We start from the raw sequence: 17,404 nt of genomic DNA on the forward strand, positions 1-17,404 counted from the left end.
GTTGTTTAGCAGCATGTTGGTAAGCCTCCACATGTTTAGTTTTCCAATTTTTTCCCTGTGATTGATTTCTGTTTCATTCCATTGTGACTGGAAAATATACATGATATAATTCAATCTTTTTAAATTTATTGAGATTTGTTTTGGCCTAACATTTGACCTATCTTGGAAAATTTCTGTGTGTATATAAAAGGAATGTGTATTCTGTTTTTTTTGCATGGCATGTTCTATATTTATTTTATCTATATTATATTTAATAAGGAAAGACACTTTCCTTATTGTTATTCTTCCTATATAATCTATCTATTAATGTAAGTGCTGTGTTAATATCTCCTACTATTGTTGTTTTACTCTTTCTTCCTTTATGTCTATTAATATTTGCCTTGAGTATTTAGGTGCTCCATTGTTGGGTGCATAGATATTACAACTGTTGTCTTGTTCAATTGGTTCCATTATCCTTATACAATGGCCTTCTTTTTCTCTTGTTAGTCTTTAAGGTCTACTTTGTGTGGTATAAATAATGTTACATAGAGGTTTTTTTCACTTCCTTTTGCATAAAATATCTTTTACATCTTTTCACTTTCAATCTGAGTGTGTCCTTATATCTGAAATGAGTGTCTTCCAGGCAACACATAGATCAGTCTTGTGTTTTTATCCATTCTGCCACCCTATGCCTTTTGATTGGAGAATTTAGAGTACTTAAAAAAAAGAAAGAAAGAATTTAGAGCACTTAACATGTAAGTAATTATTTTCTTTATTTTTTTTTAAATTTTATTTACTTATTCATGAGAGATACAGAGAGAGAGAGAGAGAGAGAGAGACGCAGAGACACAGGCAGAGAGAGAATCAGGCTCCATGCAGGGAGCCCGATGTGGGACTCCATCTGGGGTCTCTGGGACCACGCCCCGGGCTGAAGGCAGGTGCTAAACTGCTGAGCCACCCAGGCTGCCCAGTAATCACTTTCAGTATGTACTTATTGACTTTTTGATTGTTTTCAGGTTTGTTTGTGGTTTTTCTCTGTTATTTCTTCTTCTCTTGTTCTCTTTCCTTCTGATTATAACTGTATGTAGTGTTATGCTTGACTTTCTATTTTTGTGTATCTATTGTCAGTTTTGGGTTTGTGTTTACTATGAGGTTTATATATAACATTCTAAGTATATATCAGTCTATATTAAATTGATGGTCATTTAAATTCAAGCACATTCTATTTTTTTTATTGACAATTTTTTCATTTGTTTTTAAATTAGATTTACCAACATATAGTATAACACCCAATGCTTATCCCATCAAGCGCCCCTGTCAGTGCCCGTCACCCAGTTACCCCAACCCTCCCACCCACCTCCCCTTCTGCAACCCTTTGTTCATTTCCCAGAATTAGGAGTCTGTCATGGTTTGTCTCCCTCTCTGATTTTACCCTATTGATTCCCCTCCTTTTCCTTATAATCCCTATCACTATTTCTTATATTCCCCATATGAGTGAAGCCATATAATAATTATCCTTCTCAACTGACTTACTTCACTGAGCATAATACCCTCCAGATCCATCCACGTCAAAGCAAATGATGAGTATTTGCCGTTTCTAATGGCTGAGTAATAGTCCATTGTATATATATACCACATCTTCTTTATCCATTCATCTGTCAATGGACACCAAGGCTCCTTCCACAGTTTGGCTATTGTGGACATTGCTGCTATGAACATTGTGGACATTGCTGCTATGAACATTGTGCAGGTGTCCTGGCATTTCTCTGCATCTATCTTTGGGATAAATACTCAGTAGTGTAATTGCTGCCTCTTTTTACATCTTTGAGGAACCTCCACACAGTTTTCCAGAGTGGCTGTACCAGTTCACATTCCCACCAACAGTGCAAGAGCGTTCCCCTTTCTCCACATCCTCTTCAATTTTGTTGTTTCCGGTCTTGTTAATTTTCCCCATTCTCACTGGTGTGAGGTGGTATCTCATTGTGGTTTTCATTTGTATTTCCCTGATGGCAAGTGATGCGGAGCATTTTCTCATGTTTGCTGGCCATGTGTATATCTTCTTTAGTAAAATTTCTGTTCGTGTCTTCTGTCCATTTCTTGACTGGATTTTTGGTTTCTTTGCTGTTGAGTTTGATAAGTTCAAACTCTAAGATCTAAGCTATAGATCTTGGGTACCAGTCCTTCATATGATATGTCATTTGCAAATATCTTCTCTCATTCTGTAGGCTGTCTTTTAATTTTGTTGACTGTATCCTTTGCTGTGCAGAAGCTTTTTATCTTCATTAAGTCTCAATAGTTCATTTTTGCTTTTGATTCCTTTGCCCTCATAGATGTATCTTGCAAGAAGTTGCTGTGGCCAAGTTCAAAAAGGGTGTTACCTGTGTTCCCCTCTAGGATTTTGATGGATTCTTGTCTCACATTTAGATCTTTCAACAGTTTTGAGTTTATCTTTGTGTCTGGTGTAAGAGAATGGTCTAGTTTCACTCTTCTGCATGTGGCTGTCCAATTTTCCCAGCACCATTTATTGAAAAGACTGTCCTTTTCCCAGTGGATAGTCTTTTCTGCTTTGTTGAATATTAGTTGACCATAGAGTTGAGGGCCCACTTCTGGGTTCTCTATTCTGTTCCATTGAGCTATGTGTCTGGTTTTGTGCCAGTACCACACTGTCTTGATGACCACAGCTTTGTAATACAGCTTGAAATCTGGTCTTGTAAAAAAAAAAAAAAAAAAAAAAAAAAAAAAAAAAACGAAATCTGGTCTTGTGATGCCTCCAGCTCTGGTTTTCTTGTTGAATATTCCCCTGGCTATCCAGGGTCTTCTCTGGTTCCACACAAATCTTAAGATTATTTGTTCCAACTCTGTGAGCAAAGTCCATGGTATTTTGATGGGGATTGCATTGAACGAGTAAATTGCCCTGGTTAGCATAGACATTTGACAGTATTTATTCTTCCAATCATGAGCATGGAATATTTTTCCATCTCTTTGTGTCTTCCTCAATTTCTTTCAGAAATGTTCTGTAGTGTTTTAGGGTATAGATCCTTTACCGCTTTGGTTAGGTTTATTCCTAGGTTTATCTTATGGTTTGGGGTGCAATTGTAAATGGGATTGACTCCTTAATTTCTCTTTCTTCATTGTTGGCGTATAGAAATGCCACTGACTTCTGGAAATTGATTTTGTATCCTGCCACACTGCTGAATTCCTGTATGAGTTCTAGCAATCTTGGGGTGGAATCTTTTGGGTTTCCTATGTACAGTATCATGTCATCTGTGAAGAGGGAGAGTTTGACTTCTTTGCCAATTTGAATGCCTTTTATTTCTTCTCATTGTCTGATTGCTGAGGCTAGGACTTCTAGTACTATGTTGAATAGCAGTGGTTTTTGTGCCAGTACCACACTGTCTTGATGACCACAGCTTTGTAGTACAACCTGAAATCTGGCAATGTGATGCCACCAGATATGGTTTTCTTTTTTAAAATTCCCCTGGCTATTCGGGGTCTTTTCTAATTCCACACAAATCTTAAGATTATTTGTTCCAACTCTCTGAAGAAAGTCCATGGTATTTTGATAGGGATTGCATTAAATGTGTAAATTGCCCTGGGAACATTGACATTTTCACAATATTAATTCTGCCAATCCATGAGCATGGAATATTTTTCCATCTCTTTGTGTCTTCCTCAATTTCTTTCAGAAGTGTTCTATAGTTTTTAGAGTATAGATCATAGATCAATGGAACAGAATAGAGAATCCAGAAGTGGACCCTCAACTTTTTCGTCAACTAATATTCGATAAAGGAGGAATGATCATCCACTGGAAGAAAGACAGCCTCTTCAATAAATGGTGCTGGGAAAATTGGACATCCACATGCAGAAGAATGAAACTAGACCACTCTCTTTCACCATACACAAAGATAAACTCAAAATGGATGAAAGATCTAAATGTGAGACAAGATTCTATCACAATCCTAGAGGAGAACACAGGCAACATCCTTTTTGAACTTGGTCACAGTAACTTCTTGCAAGATACATCCACGAAGGCAAAAGAAACAAAAGCAAAAATGAACTATTGGGACTTCATCCAGATAAGAAGCTTTTTCACAGCAAAGGATACAGTCAACAAAACTAAAAAACAACCTACAGAATGGGAGAAGATATTTGCAAAAGACGTATCAGATAAAGGGCTAGTTTCCAAGATCTATAAAGAACTTCTTAAACTCAACACCAAAGAAACACACAATCCAATCATGAAATGGGCAAAAGACATGAACAGAAATCTCAGAGGAAGACATAGACATGGCCAACATGCACATGAGAAAATGCTCCGCATCACTTGCCATCAGGGAAATACAAATCAAAACCACAAGGAGATACCACCTCACACCAGTGAGAATGGGGAAAATTAACAAGGCAGGAAACCACAAATGTTGGAGAGGATGTGGAGAAAGGGGGACCCTCTTGCACTCTTGGTGGGAATGTGAACTGGTGCAGCCACTCTGGAAAACTATGTGCAGGTTCCTCAAAGAGTCAAAAATAGACCTGCCCTACGACCCAGCAATTGCACTGTTGGGGATTTATCCCAAAGATACAGATGCAATGAAACGCCGGGACACCTGCACCCCAATGTTCATAGCAGCAATGTCCACAGTAGCCAAACTGTGGAAGGACCTCGGTGTCCATCGAAAGATGAATGGATAAAGAAGATGTGGTCTATGTGTACAATGGAATATTCCTCAGCCATTAGAAATGACAAATACCCACCATTTGCTTCAATGTGGATGGAACTGGAGGGTATTATGCTGAGTGAAATGAGTCAATTGGAGAAGGACAAACATTAAATGTTCTCATTCATTTGGGGAATATAAATAATAGTGAAAGGGAATAGAAGGGAAGGGAGAAAAAATGGGCAGGAAATATCAGAAAGAGAGACAGAACATAAAGACTCCTAACTCTGAGAAATGAACTAGGGGTGGTGGAAGGGGAGGAGGGCGGGGGGTGGGGTGACTGGGTGACGGGCACTGAGGGGGGGTACTTGACGGGATGAGCACTGGGTGTTACTCTGTATGTTGGCTAATTGAACACCAATAAAAAATAAATTTATTATTTAAAAAAAATGAATAGCAGTGGTGAGAGTGGACATCCCTGTCATGTTCCTGATCTTAGGGGAAAGGTCTCAGTGTTTCCTGATTGAAAATGATATTTGCTGTGGGCTTTTCACAAATCTTAAAAGATATTGAGGAATGACCTTACCTGGGGTAACTCTTATCTGCTCCACATGTTTTCATCCTCCATTAGGCTAGTCGGATGAATTCTTATAATGGCAAAAGGCAAAAGCTAGAGTAGACTCTTACAAGGGCTTTTGCAATCGCCTGCTCTATGTCATTCCATTGACCAAATACACTTATGTGATAGAGCCCAATATTGAAGTACAAGAGCACTACAAGGTAGATGCAGGGAGGATAAAGTATTTGGATCATTAAGGAAATCATTTTTTTTATTCTAAGGCAAGGAAACTTTTCTATACATGCAAAAAATTATGAACAATAACTAGTATATATTCATAGTCTTGAGACTTGGGCAGTCAAATAAAATCGGTTTGTAAATGTTCAAAAGGTCTTAAAGAGAAGAGTGTGAACCATATCTTATCTAGTTTATGCTATTTATAGGTAAGACATGATTCTACTCCCCTGACCAATTTTGGGAAATCTTCCAAACCTCTATTTAATGTGGAAATGACTTTATCCATTCCATAATGGGAAGAGTTATGGAGTAATTTGACCAGGGTCCATTGGATGGATTATGGCACTTCAGGATAGCCACCCTCAAATTGCCAGAATCCATCTCTAGAAATAAAGTATCCTTTGCCAAAATTGCTTTTCAGTAGGTTGAGCTGAGAACTGTGAGTTAATTACAACTTGTCTAAATTGATTCATTTTCCTTTTGTAGATTGGTGTGATAAATATAAATTTAGCAACACTATTGGCTGGGGTGTTAAAAAGCCACAAACTTCATTTAGCATATAAATCAAAGCAAAAACATTACTCTTGACTTCTTGGGTGTTCTCTAGACCATTGAGGTAGAGTTTTTTCCAGTTCTTAACACTTATCTCCTTGGGATTTTGAAAAAGTTCTTATAAGCCATGATATTTTTACCATTTTTAATTAGCATATGTGAAGAAGAGGTAATAAATTATCAGTTTTTATAAAATTCATGAATTATAAACTACCTCAAAAATCATTTCTACTATCCATATGAATATTTACTTTCATCTTTTGTCTGAATGCAGGCTCATGTCTGAGCTATTTGTTCAGCTACCTGGGCAGACTGAGAATTAGGCAGTGGAGCTGTGTTGGTGCTTACATGTTCAATTAATAACAACATATCCTACACAGAGTATGCCTTTGTTATATTTTAAATGAAAGCCATCTACAAACTAAATTAAATCCAGTTAGACTAAAGGATACAAGATTCAGATATGGAAACAATTAATTCCTGAGAGAATGCTAAGTGGTCATGTGGTTCCCCTTCACTCTTAAGAGGGAGTAAATTTGCAGGATTAGATTTTTAATAACAATGAATAGTAATATGCAGAGCAAACAGTAGGATTTCACACATGGTAAATTTGCTAATATAAATGTCAAATGTTGCCTAGAAGTAGCAAGAGTTGTACATATGTGGGAATGAAGAAGCAAGCACTATGGTGGAAGTGTCAAGTTTGGCCAGTGCCACCACCACATGCAAGCAATGAGGATGTATCTTCATCTCCAAATCAACGAATGTGCTGATAGACAATCACATCGAGTGTAAACTATTCTGTTAATATTGTGTGAACACACAGAGACTGTTATGAGTTACTAGTTTATACTAGCATAACTAGTTTATAGATAATACTAGACATAGTCCTCTTCACTCAATTTTACTGAAAATTATTCTCCTCTGTTATGTGTTTGTTATATGTACCATTTTTTTAACAGAAATTTCAAATTTTTATAAAGTTGAACCTAAATCTGTTGATCTTCCATTGATTCAACACTTTGTTTTTCCTTATCAAAAGAATTGATTAATGTTCACTTCTTAGAGATATTTGTGGGTTTTTTTAGATCTTATTCCTCAGTCTATCTGCATTTTATTTAGTGTGAAGGATCTCATGAATTTTGATGTGTATAAGTCTATTTATTTCCCCATTCCAACATTATGCAGACTCACAGTTCACCTTTTTGACTATTTCCTCCTGATAATTTAACCAATTGATCATTTTGATATCTTTTCTTTTTCTTAATATGAACCTAGTAAACATGATTCAGGGTTCTATACTCATCAATTTTTTAGCTTTTTTAGTCATTTTGTTGTTGTACAGAGAGAGACACATGCACATGTGTGTATGTTTCAGATGGATAAATTTGTTGAAAATATTGTATTGGTTATGGTGATAGTAACTGTTTTTTAAATCACTATTTCTTATTTGAAAAGTTATGCATATATGCATATATTTGTGTGTATATATATACATATATGCACATACACAAACATATGTATTCACTTTAGAAAATATGCAGGAGATCCAAAAAAATCTCCATATTGCTACCACTTAACTAAAATTTAATATATTTATCTTTTTCTATCATGCATATATACACACACAATCATATTATGATATGAATCATAATAGTTCAGTTTTGAATCTTTTATTCATTTAAATGGTGCATAGGAAGATTGTAATATCCAGATCATTATCTTAAAAATCTATCTATTGCAGTGCCTGAGTGACTCAGTTGGTTGAGCCTGTGACTCTTGGTTTTAGCTCAGGTAATAATCTCAGGGTCGTGGGATAGAGCCCTGTATCAGGCTCTGCACTCAGCAGGAAGTCTGCTGGAGATTCTTTCTCCCTCTTCCTCTGCCCTTCCCCCTGCTCATGTGTGCTCTCTCATTTTCTAAATACATCTTTTCTTTAAAAAATATAAATAAGAATACCTATCCAGAAAACATATCTAGATAAGAAACATATATTACTGTGAATTCAAAATTTGGAACAAATTTACTTATGGCTAGTTAACTATCTCTAGTAGCTTTAAGCAATGTGTATTTATAGTAGAGGTTAATCAGAGTAGTCAAGTACAACATTTTGCGCTTTTTGAAAACCGTCAGTGGATGAGATAGGATTGGAATGTACATACTCCAGCAGGATTAGAAAATATCTGCATATTACTATTCATTGTTATTAAAAATCTAATCCTCCAAACTTTTGAAGTTTAAGGAGCCAACAGTAATGCTATTGCAAAACCCAAAAATTATAGTGGAATTTTTATAGTGTAGAGATACAGAGGAGCTTATTCCCTAAGTCTTCCCTAGAAGGTGCTAAGTGAAGGACAAGTGAATAAAAGGTAATGACCATTTTGGCTTACTCCTAAAGAATGGCTTAAATTGGTGCCATGTGGATTTATATATGATATGTGTCTATTTGTTCTAGGAAGTTGTGCGGTTCCTAGATACCAAACATCAAGACCACTATCAAGTCTATAATCTATGCAGTATGTACATGCGCAGATACTTTGCTACTATTGATAGAAAACAGATCACTACATATAAGATGTTTCAGTTTTTACATTTCATTTAATCATAAGTATTTGGTGGGTGGTGGGAAGTGAGTTTAAAATCTCCATCTTGCACTGGCTCTATTTTGTAGGAAAAAATAGCTCAATAGCATAAATACCCAGTGGGGGAGGCAGGAGGCTCCAGTGGCAGCAGACCCATTTTGGGCAAAATCTGCTCTAGTGGTCTTAGGTTTAGGAAAATACTTCCGTTTTTCCTGCCACCTTGTGTTTTGAAGACAGACAATTCAACAAATATATTTTCTAATTCACTAGGAGTGAAGTGTAAGGAGAGCATTACTCAAATGAAAAAAATCCAAAGAGTCAATAAACAAGGGAAAATATGCTCCAAGAGCAAAACCTTTTATAAAACAGATTATATCCTGGCTTACTACTTTGTGTGTTTTGACTTTTCCTCTTCCTGTATATTAAATAGACAGTTTCAGGAGGCAAGCAGTCTGGTTGGCCACATTTACTTCTGCTCTGTGGTGTCTATCTATTATATGTATGATAATATGATGTAGCCTGCTGGAAAATTAAAAGTAAGGCCTGTGAAACCCAAATAAATTGGGCTTAGGTTACTCAAGATGGACAAACTACTACTATCTGTGTTTTTCATACTCTTAATATTCTGAAAAATAAAGCAGCAAGAGCCAGTCAGAAAGCTCGCTTTAAAGGTGGATAAGGGAGATCCCTGGGTGGCTCAATGGTTTAGCCCCTTCTTTCAGTCCAGGGTGTGATCCTGGAGTCCTGGGATCGAGTCCCATGTCGGGCTCCCTGCATGGAGCCTGCTTCTCTCTCTGCCTGTGTCTCTGCCTCTCTTTCTCTCTCTCTGTGTCTCTCATGAATAAATAAATAAAATCTTTTAAAAAGATAAAGGCGGATAAGGAATTTATAAGAAAAAAATAGAACTTCTTCATAACTTGATTATTTACTATGTTTATTAGGCATAGATATATGACATAATTATCATTTATTTTAGGTGAAAGAGCTTATGACCCTAAGAACTTCCATTACAGGGTCCGGCGAGTCAAAATTGATGATCACAATGTCCCCACTCTAAGGTAAGTTTTATGCCAAGATGACTGTCAGAAGAAAGCTAAATACACTGGGCTGGATTTTTTTTATGTATTTTAATTCAACTAAAAATTTTACATTTGAAATCAGTGAGATGGTGGCATTCACTAAGGAAGTAGATGAGTGGATGGCTCAAGATGACGAAAACATCGTAGCGATTCATTGTAAGGGAGGCAAAGGTAAAAACGTGTTTTTTTTTTTTAAATTTCTCTTTTTCTAAATAAATATTAATACATTAAAGTACAAGAACAAGATACAAACTGATGTTAGTATTAATAGTTGTTAAAATCTTTGGGGTGCACCTAGGTGGCACAGTGGTTAAGTGTCTGACTCTTGGTTTCAGCTCAGGTTACAATCTCAGGGTGATGAGATTGAGTCCCTTGCCAGGTTCTGTGCTTCAGTGCGCGGATTCTGCTTGAGTTTCTTTCTCCCTCTGCCCCACTGCCCCCTACTCTGCTTTGTCTCAAATACATAAATAAATCTTTAAAAAAATTGTTGACATTTTTTTATGTCAGCTTCAAGACTGAAGGAAAGGAAGGAAAGAGGAAGGAGGGGAGGGTGAAAGATAAAGAATAAAGAAAGGAAGAACAAAACTAAGGAAGGTTGAACATATTTTTTGTTTACTGACTACTTGGGTTTCTTCATTTTTGATTTCCCAAAATATCTATGAAAATAAAAATGTGTAATTTTAGAAACTGTTAGAACACTTTTACCTAAGATTATTCTTAAACTTTGTGAGAACTTTTTGAAGTTTAAGGAGCCAACAGTAATGCTATTGCAAAACCCAAAAATTATAGTGGAATTTTTATAGTGTAGAGATACAAAGGAGCTGATTTTGGTGTGGTAAAATGGAAAAAAAGTGTAAATTCATTCAATTTAAATTGAGTTAGATTTTCTCTCATTCAGCTTTAGGCTTTCAATAATCATCTAAGCATATTTCACTATTTTTGACCAAGAACTGCATTTTTGGTAGGCTAGAAAACAGTTTTTTTATTGCATTCCAGGAAAACACAATACTTTAAAATTGCCTTATTATAATTGAGTAGAATCAAGTTTTAGTCTTACCTGAAAATAAGTTTCAAGCCCATGAATTAGTAGATAGATAGCTTCTATCTTTCACTCTACAGGTTGAAATATTCTGAATAGTCAATTTCCATACCATGCATAAATGAAGACTGTAGAAGTGAAGCCATAAGGAATTGCCAGTTTTTTACTCTTTTAATTATAAACATAGTCATTTCAAGTAGCTCAACCTAAAATACTATAATCCAAGCAATCAACTTCAGTTTTCTTTTAATTAAAGCTAATTCCCTGCTTGAAAGAGAAACTTCATTTCAAATTTCATTTTTAATTTTTTTCTGAGAAGGGACTTCAGTTACTCTGTTTTCACATGTGTTTCATTGATTCTCCTGTAGAATTATTTGGCAAGCTGGTATTCAGCCGGTATGCACCAGAGTAGCCTCTTTTTTCAAGTTTTTTTTTTAAATTTCATGTTTTATTAATAGTACAATGGTCTCCCTAGTATAGGTGTAGACTAACTTATTCATTTTGGGGGAGGTTCTCTTTTTTTTTAATTGAAGTTCGATTTGCCAACATATAGTATAACACCCAATGCTGATCCCATCAAGAGCCTTCCTCAGTACCCATCACCCAGTTAACCCTGCCACCCACCTCCCCTTCCTCATACTGGTTTTGCTCATTCTTGATGGTTGGTGCCTGCACATTACCAGTAGTATTATGATAATCAAAATATTTTATTTTTTATTTATAGGACTGCTTTAAATAAACTGGATGCTAATTTTTTTAGTATAGTTGACATACAATGTTAAAATGAAAATACTAATTTGAAAAGATCTATGCACCCCTATGTTTATTCAACATTATTTCCAATAGCCAAGTTATAGAAGAAACTCAAATGTCCATGAGTAGATCAATGGATGAAGGAGATATGCGGTGTGTGTGTATGTGTGTGTGTGTGTCTACACACACAATGGGATATTACTCAGCCATAAAAAATGGATGCTGTTTTTTTCTCTTAGTAGTTTATATTACAAATATTTCCTATGTGCTGCCTTTTAATTTGATTATGATTTGTCATATAGAAAGAAATATTTATAATTTTGAATGGAGTCAAATTTATCAGTCTTTTTGTGTATGTATGTGTGTGTGGCTTGTGCTTTTGATCATGTTTAAGAAATCCAGCCTGCACACTGACGGAGTGAAGGTATTATGCTTTATAAAATGATAACGTTTTATTTTTTACATTTAGTTTTTAAATATAATTGTGATTTGGGGAGGAAGTTTTTTTCATATGGATAGACAAGTCCTAATACCATCTATCACATGCTCATTTATTCCCCTCTGATTTATAATCCCTTCTCAGTCATATGCCACGTTTTGATAGTGTTTGGGACTGTTTCTGAGTTCTTTATGCCACACTACTGAATTTTTTTTTTTAATTTTTAAGTATAGTTGATACACAATGTTACATTGCTTTCAGGGGTATGATATAGTAATTTGACAAGTCTATATGTTATGCTACACTCCCAACAAGTGTAGCTACCATCTGTCACTATGTAGTGCTTTTACATTACCTTTGATTACAATACCATTCACTATATTCCTTGTGCTGTACCTTTCATCCCCTTAACTTACTCTATAACTGGAAGCATGTTTCTGCCACTTCCCTTTGCCAATTTTATCCAAAGCCTCACCTCCTTCCCTTTGGCACCAACCACTTTGCTTTTGTATTTATTTTTTTATTTTTATTGGAGTTCGATTAGCCAACATATAGTATAACACTCAGTGTTCATCCTGTCAAGTCCCCCCCCAGTGCCTGTCACCCAGTCACCCATCCCTTTGCCCACCTCCCCTTCCACTACCCCTTGTTCGTTTCCCAGACTTAGAAGTGTCTCATGTTTTGTCACCCTCACATTTTTCCCACACATTTTCTCTCCTTCCCCCTATATGTTTCTCTCCTTTCCCTTTAACTATGTTTTATATTCCCCATATGAGTGAAACCATATAATGATTGTCCTTTTCCAATTGACTTACTTCATTCAGCATAATACCCTCCAGTTCCACCCACATTGAAGCAAATGGTGGGTATTCGCCGTTTCTGATGGCTGAGTAATATCCCATTGTATATATAGACCACATCTTATTTATCCATCATCTTTCAATGGGCACCAAGCCTCCTTCCACAGTTTGGCTATTGTAGACATTGCTGCTATAAACATTGGGGTGCAGGCGTCCTGTGTTTCACTGCATTTTGGTGTAATACCCCAGTAGTGCAATCGCCGGGTTGTAGGATACTCTATTACTAACTCTTTGAGGAACCTCCATACAGCTTTCCAGAGTGACTGTACCAGTTCACATTCCCACCAGCAGTGCGAGAGGGTTCGCTTTCTCCACATCCTGTCTAATATTTGTTGTTTCCTGTCTTGTTAATTTTCCCCATTCTCACTGGTGTGAGGTGGTATCTCATTGTGGTTTCGATTTGTATTTCCCTGATGGCAGGTGATGCGGAGCATTATCTCATGTGCTTGTTGGCCATGTCTATGTCTTCCTCTGTGAAATATCTGTTCATGTCTTTTGCCCATTTCTTGACTGGATTTTTTGTTTCTTTGCTGTTGAGTATGATAAGTTCTTTTAAAAATATTTTATTTATTTATTCATGAGAGACACACAGAGGAGAGAGAAGCCGGCTCCACACAGGGAGCCAGATGTGGGACTTGATCCCGGGTCTCCAGAGTCACACACAGGGTCGAAGGCAGGTGCCAAACCACTGAGCAGCCCAGCACTAAGTGCCTTGATAAGTTCTTTATAGATCTTGGGTACCAGCCTTTCATCTGATATGTCATTTGCAAATATCTTCTCCCATTCTGTAGGTTGTCTTTTTTTTTTTTAATTTTTATTTATTTATGATAGTCACAGAGAGAGAGAGAGAGAGGCAGAGACACAGGCAGAGGGAGAAGCAGGCTCCACGCACCGGGAGCCCGACATGGGATTCGATCCCGGGTCTCCAGGATCGCGCCCTGGGCCAAAGGCAGGCGCCAAACCGCTGCGCCACCCAGGGATCCCTGTAGGTTGTCTTTTAGTTTTGTTGACGTATCCTTTGCTGTGCAGAAGCTTCTTATCTTGATGAAGTCCCAATAGTTCATTTTGGCTTTTGATTCCTTTGCCCTCATAGATGCATCTTGCAAGAAGTTGCTGTGGCCAAGTTCAAAAAGGGTGTTACCTGTGTTCCCCTCTAGGATTTTGATGGATTCTTGTCTCACATTTAGATCTTTCAACAGTTTTGAGTTTATCTTTGTGTCTGGTGTAAGAGAATGGTCTAGTTTCACTCTTCTGCACGTGGCTGTCCAATTTTTCCAGCACCATTTATTGAAGAGACTGTCTTTTTCCCAGCGGATAGTCTTTTCTGCTTTGTTGAATATTAGTTGACCATAGAGTTGAGGGCCCACTTCTGGGTTCTCTATTCTGTTCCATTGAGCTATGTGTCTGGTTTTGTGCCAGTACCACACTGTCTTGATGACCACAGCTTTGTAGTACAACCTGAAATCTGGCATTGTGATGCCCCCAGATATGGTTTTCTTTTTTAATATTCCCCTGGCTATCCGGGGTCTTTTCTGGTTCCACACAAATCTTAAGATTATTTGTTCCAACTCTGTGAGCAAAGTCCATGGTATTTTGATGGGGATTGCATTGAACGAGTAAATTGCCCTGGTTAGCATAGACATTTGACAGTATTTATTCTTCCAATCATGAGCATGGAATATTTTTCCATCTCTTTGTGTCTTCCTCAATTTCTTTCAGAAATGTTCTGTAGTATTTTAGGGTATAGATCCTTTACCGCTTTGGTTAGGTTTATTCCTAAGTTTATCTTATGGTTTGGGGTGCAATTGTAAATGGGATTGACTCCTTAATTTCTCTTTCTTCATTGTTGGTGTATAGAAATGCCACTGACTTCTGGAAATTGATTTTGTATCCTGCCACACTGCTGAATTCCTGTATGAGTTCTAGCAATCTTGGGGTGGAATCTTTTGGGTTTCCTATGTACAGTATCATGTCATCTGTGAAGAGGGAGAGTTTGACTTCTTCTTTGCCAATTTGAATGCCTTTTATTTCTTCTCGTTGTCTGATTGCTGAGGCTAGGACTTCTAGTACTATGTTGAATAGCAGTGGTGAGAGTAGACATCCCTCTCGTGTTCCTGATCTTAGGGGAAAGGTCTCAATGTTTCCTGATTGAGAATGATATTTGCTGTGGGCTTTTCATAGACGGCTTTTAAGATGCTGAGGAAGGTCCCCTCTATCCTACATTCTGAAGAGTTTTGATCAGGAATGGATGCTGTATTGTGTCAAATCCTTTCTCTGCATCTATTGAGAGGATCATATGGTTTTGTTTTTTCTCTTGTTTATATGATCTGTCATGTTGATTGTTTTACGAGAGTTGAACCAAACTTGCATCCCAAGGATAAATCCCCACTTGGTCATGGTGAATAATCTTCTTAATGTATTGTTGGATCCTGTTGGCTAGTATCTTGTTGAGAATTTTTGCATCTGTCTTCATCAAGGATATTGGTCTATAATTCTCCTTTTGGGGGGGGGGTTGGTTCTGGAATCAGGTGATGCTGGCCTCACAAAACGAGTTTGGAAGTATTCCATCTCTTTCTATCCTTCGGAACAGCTCTAGTAGAATAGGTATGGTTTCTTCTTTAAACGTTTGATAGAATTCCCCTGGGAAGCCATCTGGCCCTGGACTTTTGTGTCTTGGCAGGTTTTTGATGACTGCTTCAATTTCCTCCCTGGTTATCGGCCTGTTCAGGTTTTCTATTTCTTCCTGTTCAAGTTTTGGTAATTTTTGGTTTTCCAGAAATGCATCCATTTCTTCTAGATTGCCTGATTTATTGGCGTAAAGCTGCTCATAATATGTTTTTAAGATAGTTTGTATTTCCTTGGTATTGATGGTGATCTCTCCACTTTCATTCATGATTTTATTAATTTGAGTCTTTTTTTCTTTTTAATAAGGCTGGCTAATGATTTATCTATCTTATTAATTCTTTCAAAGAACCAACTCCTTGTTTTGTTGATCTGTTCTGCAGTTCTTCTTGTCTCTATTTCATTGAGTTCTGCTCAAATCTTTATCATCTCTCTTCTTCTGCTTGGTGTAGGTTTTATTTGTTGTTCTTTCTCCATTTCCTTTGGGTGTGAGGTTAGCTTATGTATTTGAGTTTTTTCCAATTTTTTGAAGGATGCTTGTCTTGCAATGTATTTCCCTCTCAGGACTGCTTTTGCTATATCCCAAAGATTTTGAATGGTTGTATCTCCAATTTCATTAGTTTCCAAGAATCTTTTTAATTCTTCTCTAATTTCCTGGTTGACTCATTCGTCTTTTATTAGGATGCTCTGTAACCTCTACATGTTTGAGTTTCTGCCAAATTTCTTCTTGTGATTCAGTTCTAGTTTCAAAGCATTGTCGTCTGAAAATATGTAGAGGACACTCCCAATCTTTTGGTATTGGTTAAGACCTGATTTGTAACCCAGTATGTGGTCTATTCTGGAGAAAGTTCCATGTGCACTTGAGAAGAATATGTATTCAGTTAAGTTCCGATGCAAAGTTCTGCATATATCCGTGAAATGCATCTGATCCAGAGTATCATTTAAAGCTCTTGTTTCTTTGGAGATGTTGTGCTTAGAAGATCTGTTATTTGCAGAAAGTGCCATGTTGAAGTATAAGTATATTGTGTATACTTGTGTATACCAGTATAAGTGTATTATTATCTAAGTATGTCTTAACTTTGGTTATTAATTGATTGATATACTTGGCAGCTTCCACATTAGGGGCATAAATATTCATGATTTTTAGGTCTTCTTGTGGGATAGATCCTTTAAGTATGATATAGTGTCCCTCTTCATCTCTTACTACAGTCTTTGGGATAAACTTTAATTTATCTGATGTAAGGATGGCTGCCCCTGCTTTCTTTTGAGGACTATTTGAATGGTAAATGGTTCTCCAACCTTTTATTTTCAGGCTGTAGGTGTCCTTAGGTCTAAAATGAGTCTCTTAAAAAATAAAAAGATAAATAAATAAATAAAATAAAATAAAATGAGTCTCTTGTAGACAGCAAATAGATGGGTCTTGCTTTTTTATCCAGTCTGAAACTTTTGTCTTTTGATGGGATCATTAAGCCCATTCATGTTCAGAGTTACTATTGAAAGATATGAATTTAGTGTCTTCATAATACCTATTCAGTCCTTGTTTTTGTGGGTTATTTCTTTGGACTTCCTCTTTCTTTTACAGAGTCCCTTTAATATTACTTGCAGAGCTGGTTTGGTGGTCACATATTCTTTCAGTTTCTGCCTATCTTAGAAGCTCTTTATCTCTCCTATTCTGAATGAGATCCTTGCTGGATAGAGTATTCTTGGCTGCATGTTCTTCTCATTTAGTACCCTGTATATATCCTGCCAGCCCTTTCTGGCCTGTCAGGTCTCTGTGGAGAGGTCTGCTGTCAATCTAATATTTTTCCCCATTTAAGTTAAGGATCTCTTGTCTCTTGCTGCTTTAAGGATCTTCTCTTTATCTTTGGAATTTGCAAGTTTCACTATTAAATGTCGGGGTGTTGCGTGGTTTTTACTGATTTTTGGGGGGGATCTATCTCCTGGATCTGAATGCCTGTTTCTCTCCCCAAGTTAGGGAAGTTCTCAGCTATGATTTGTTCAAATACACTTTCTGGTCCTCTGTCCCTTTCGGCACCCTCTGAAACCCC

At 36.9% G+C, this 17,404-nt stretch overlaps 1 protein-coding gene across 13 annotated transcripts in view; it reads left to right on the forward strand.

Moving 5' to 3' along the window:
• Positions 1-17,404, forward strand: part of LOC606856 (phosphatidylinositol 3,4,5-trisphosphate 3-phosphatase TPTE2) — a 160,403-nt gene that overhangs the window by 97,760 nt on the left and 45,239 nt on the right. For 10 of the 13 annotated variants that reach the window (XM_038573132.1, XM_038573133.1, XM_038573137.1 and 7 more), the window contains 3 exons: positions 8,438-8,498; positions 9,541-9,622; positions 9,726-9,814. In XM_038573132.1, coding sequence (XP_038429060.1) covers positions 8,438-8,498; positions 9,541-9,622; positions 9,726-9,814 — 232 coding nt within the window. Of the gene's footprint in view, positions 1-8,437; positions 8,499-9,540; positions 9,623-9,725; positions 9,815-17,404 lie in introns of those variants that run through there. The other 3 variants (XM_038573141.1, XM_038573142.1, XM_038573143.1) reach the window with 3 other exon arrangements.

The sequence above is a fragment of the Canis lupus genome, chromosome 25 (genome assembly GCF_011100685.1).
Source record: "Canis lupus familiaris isolate Mischka breed German Shepherd chromosome 25, alternate assembly UU_Cfam_GSD_1.0, whole genome shotgun sequence".
NCBI lineage: Eukaryota > Metazoa > Chordata > Mammalia > Carnivora > Canidae > Canis > Canis lupus.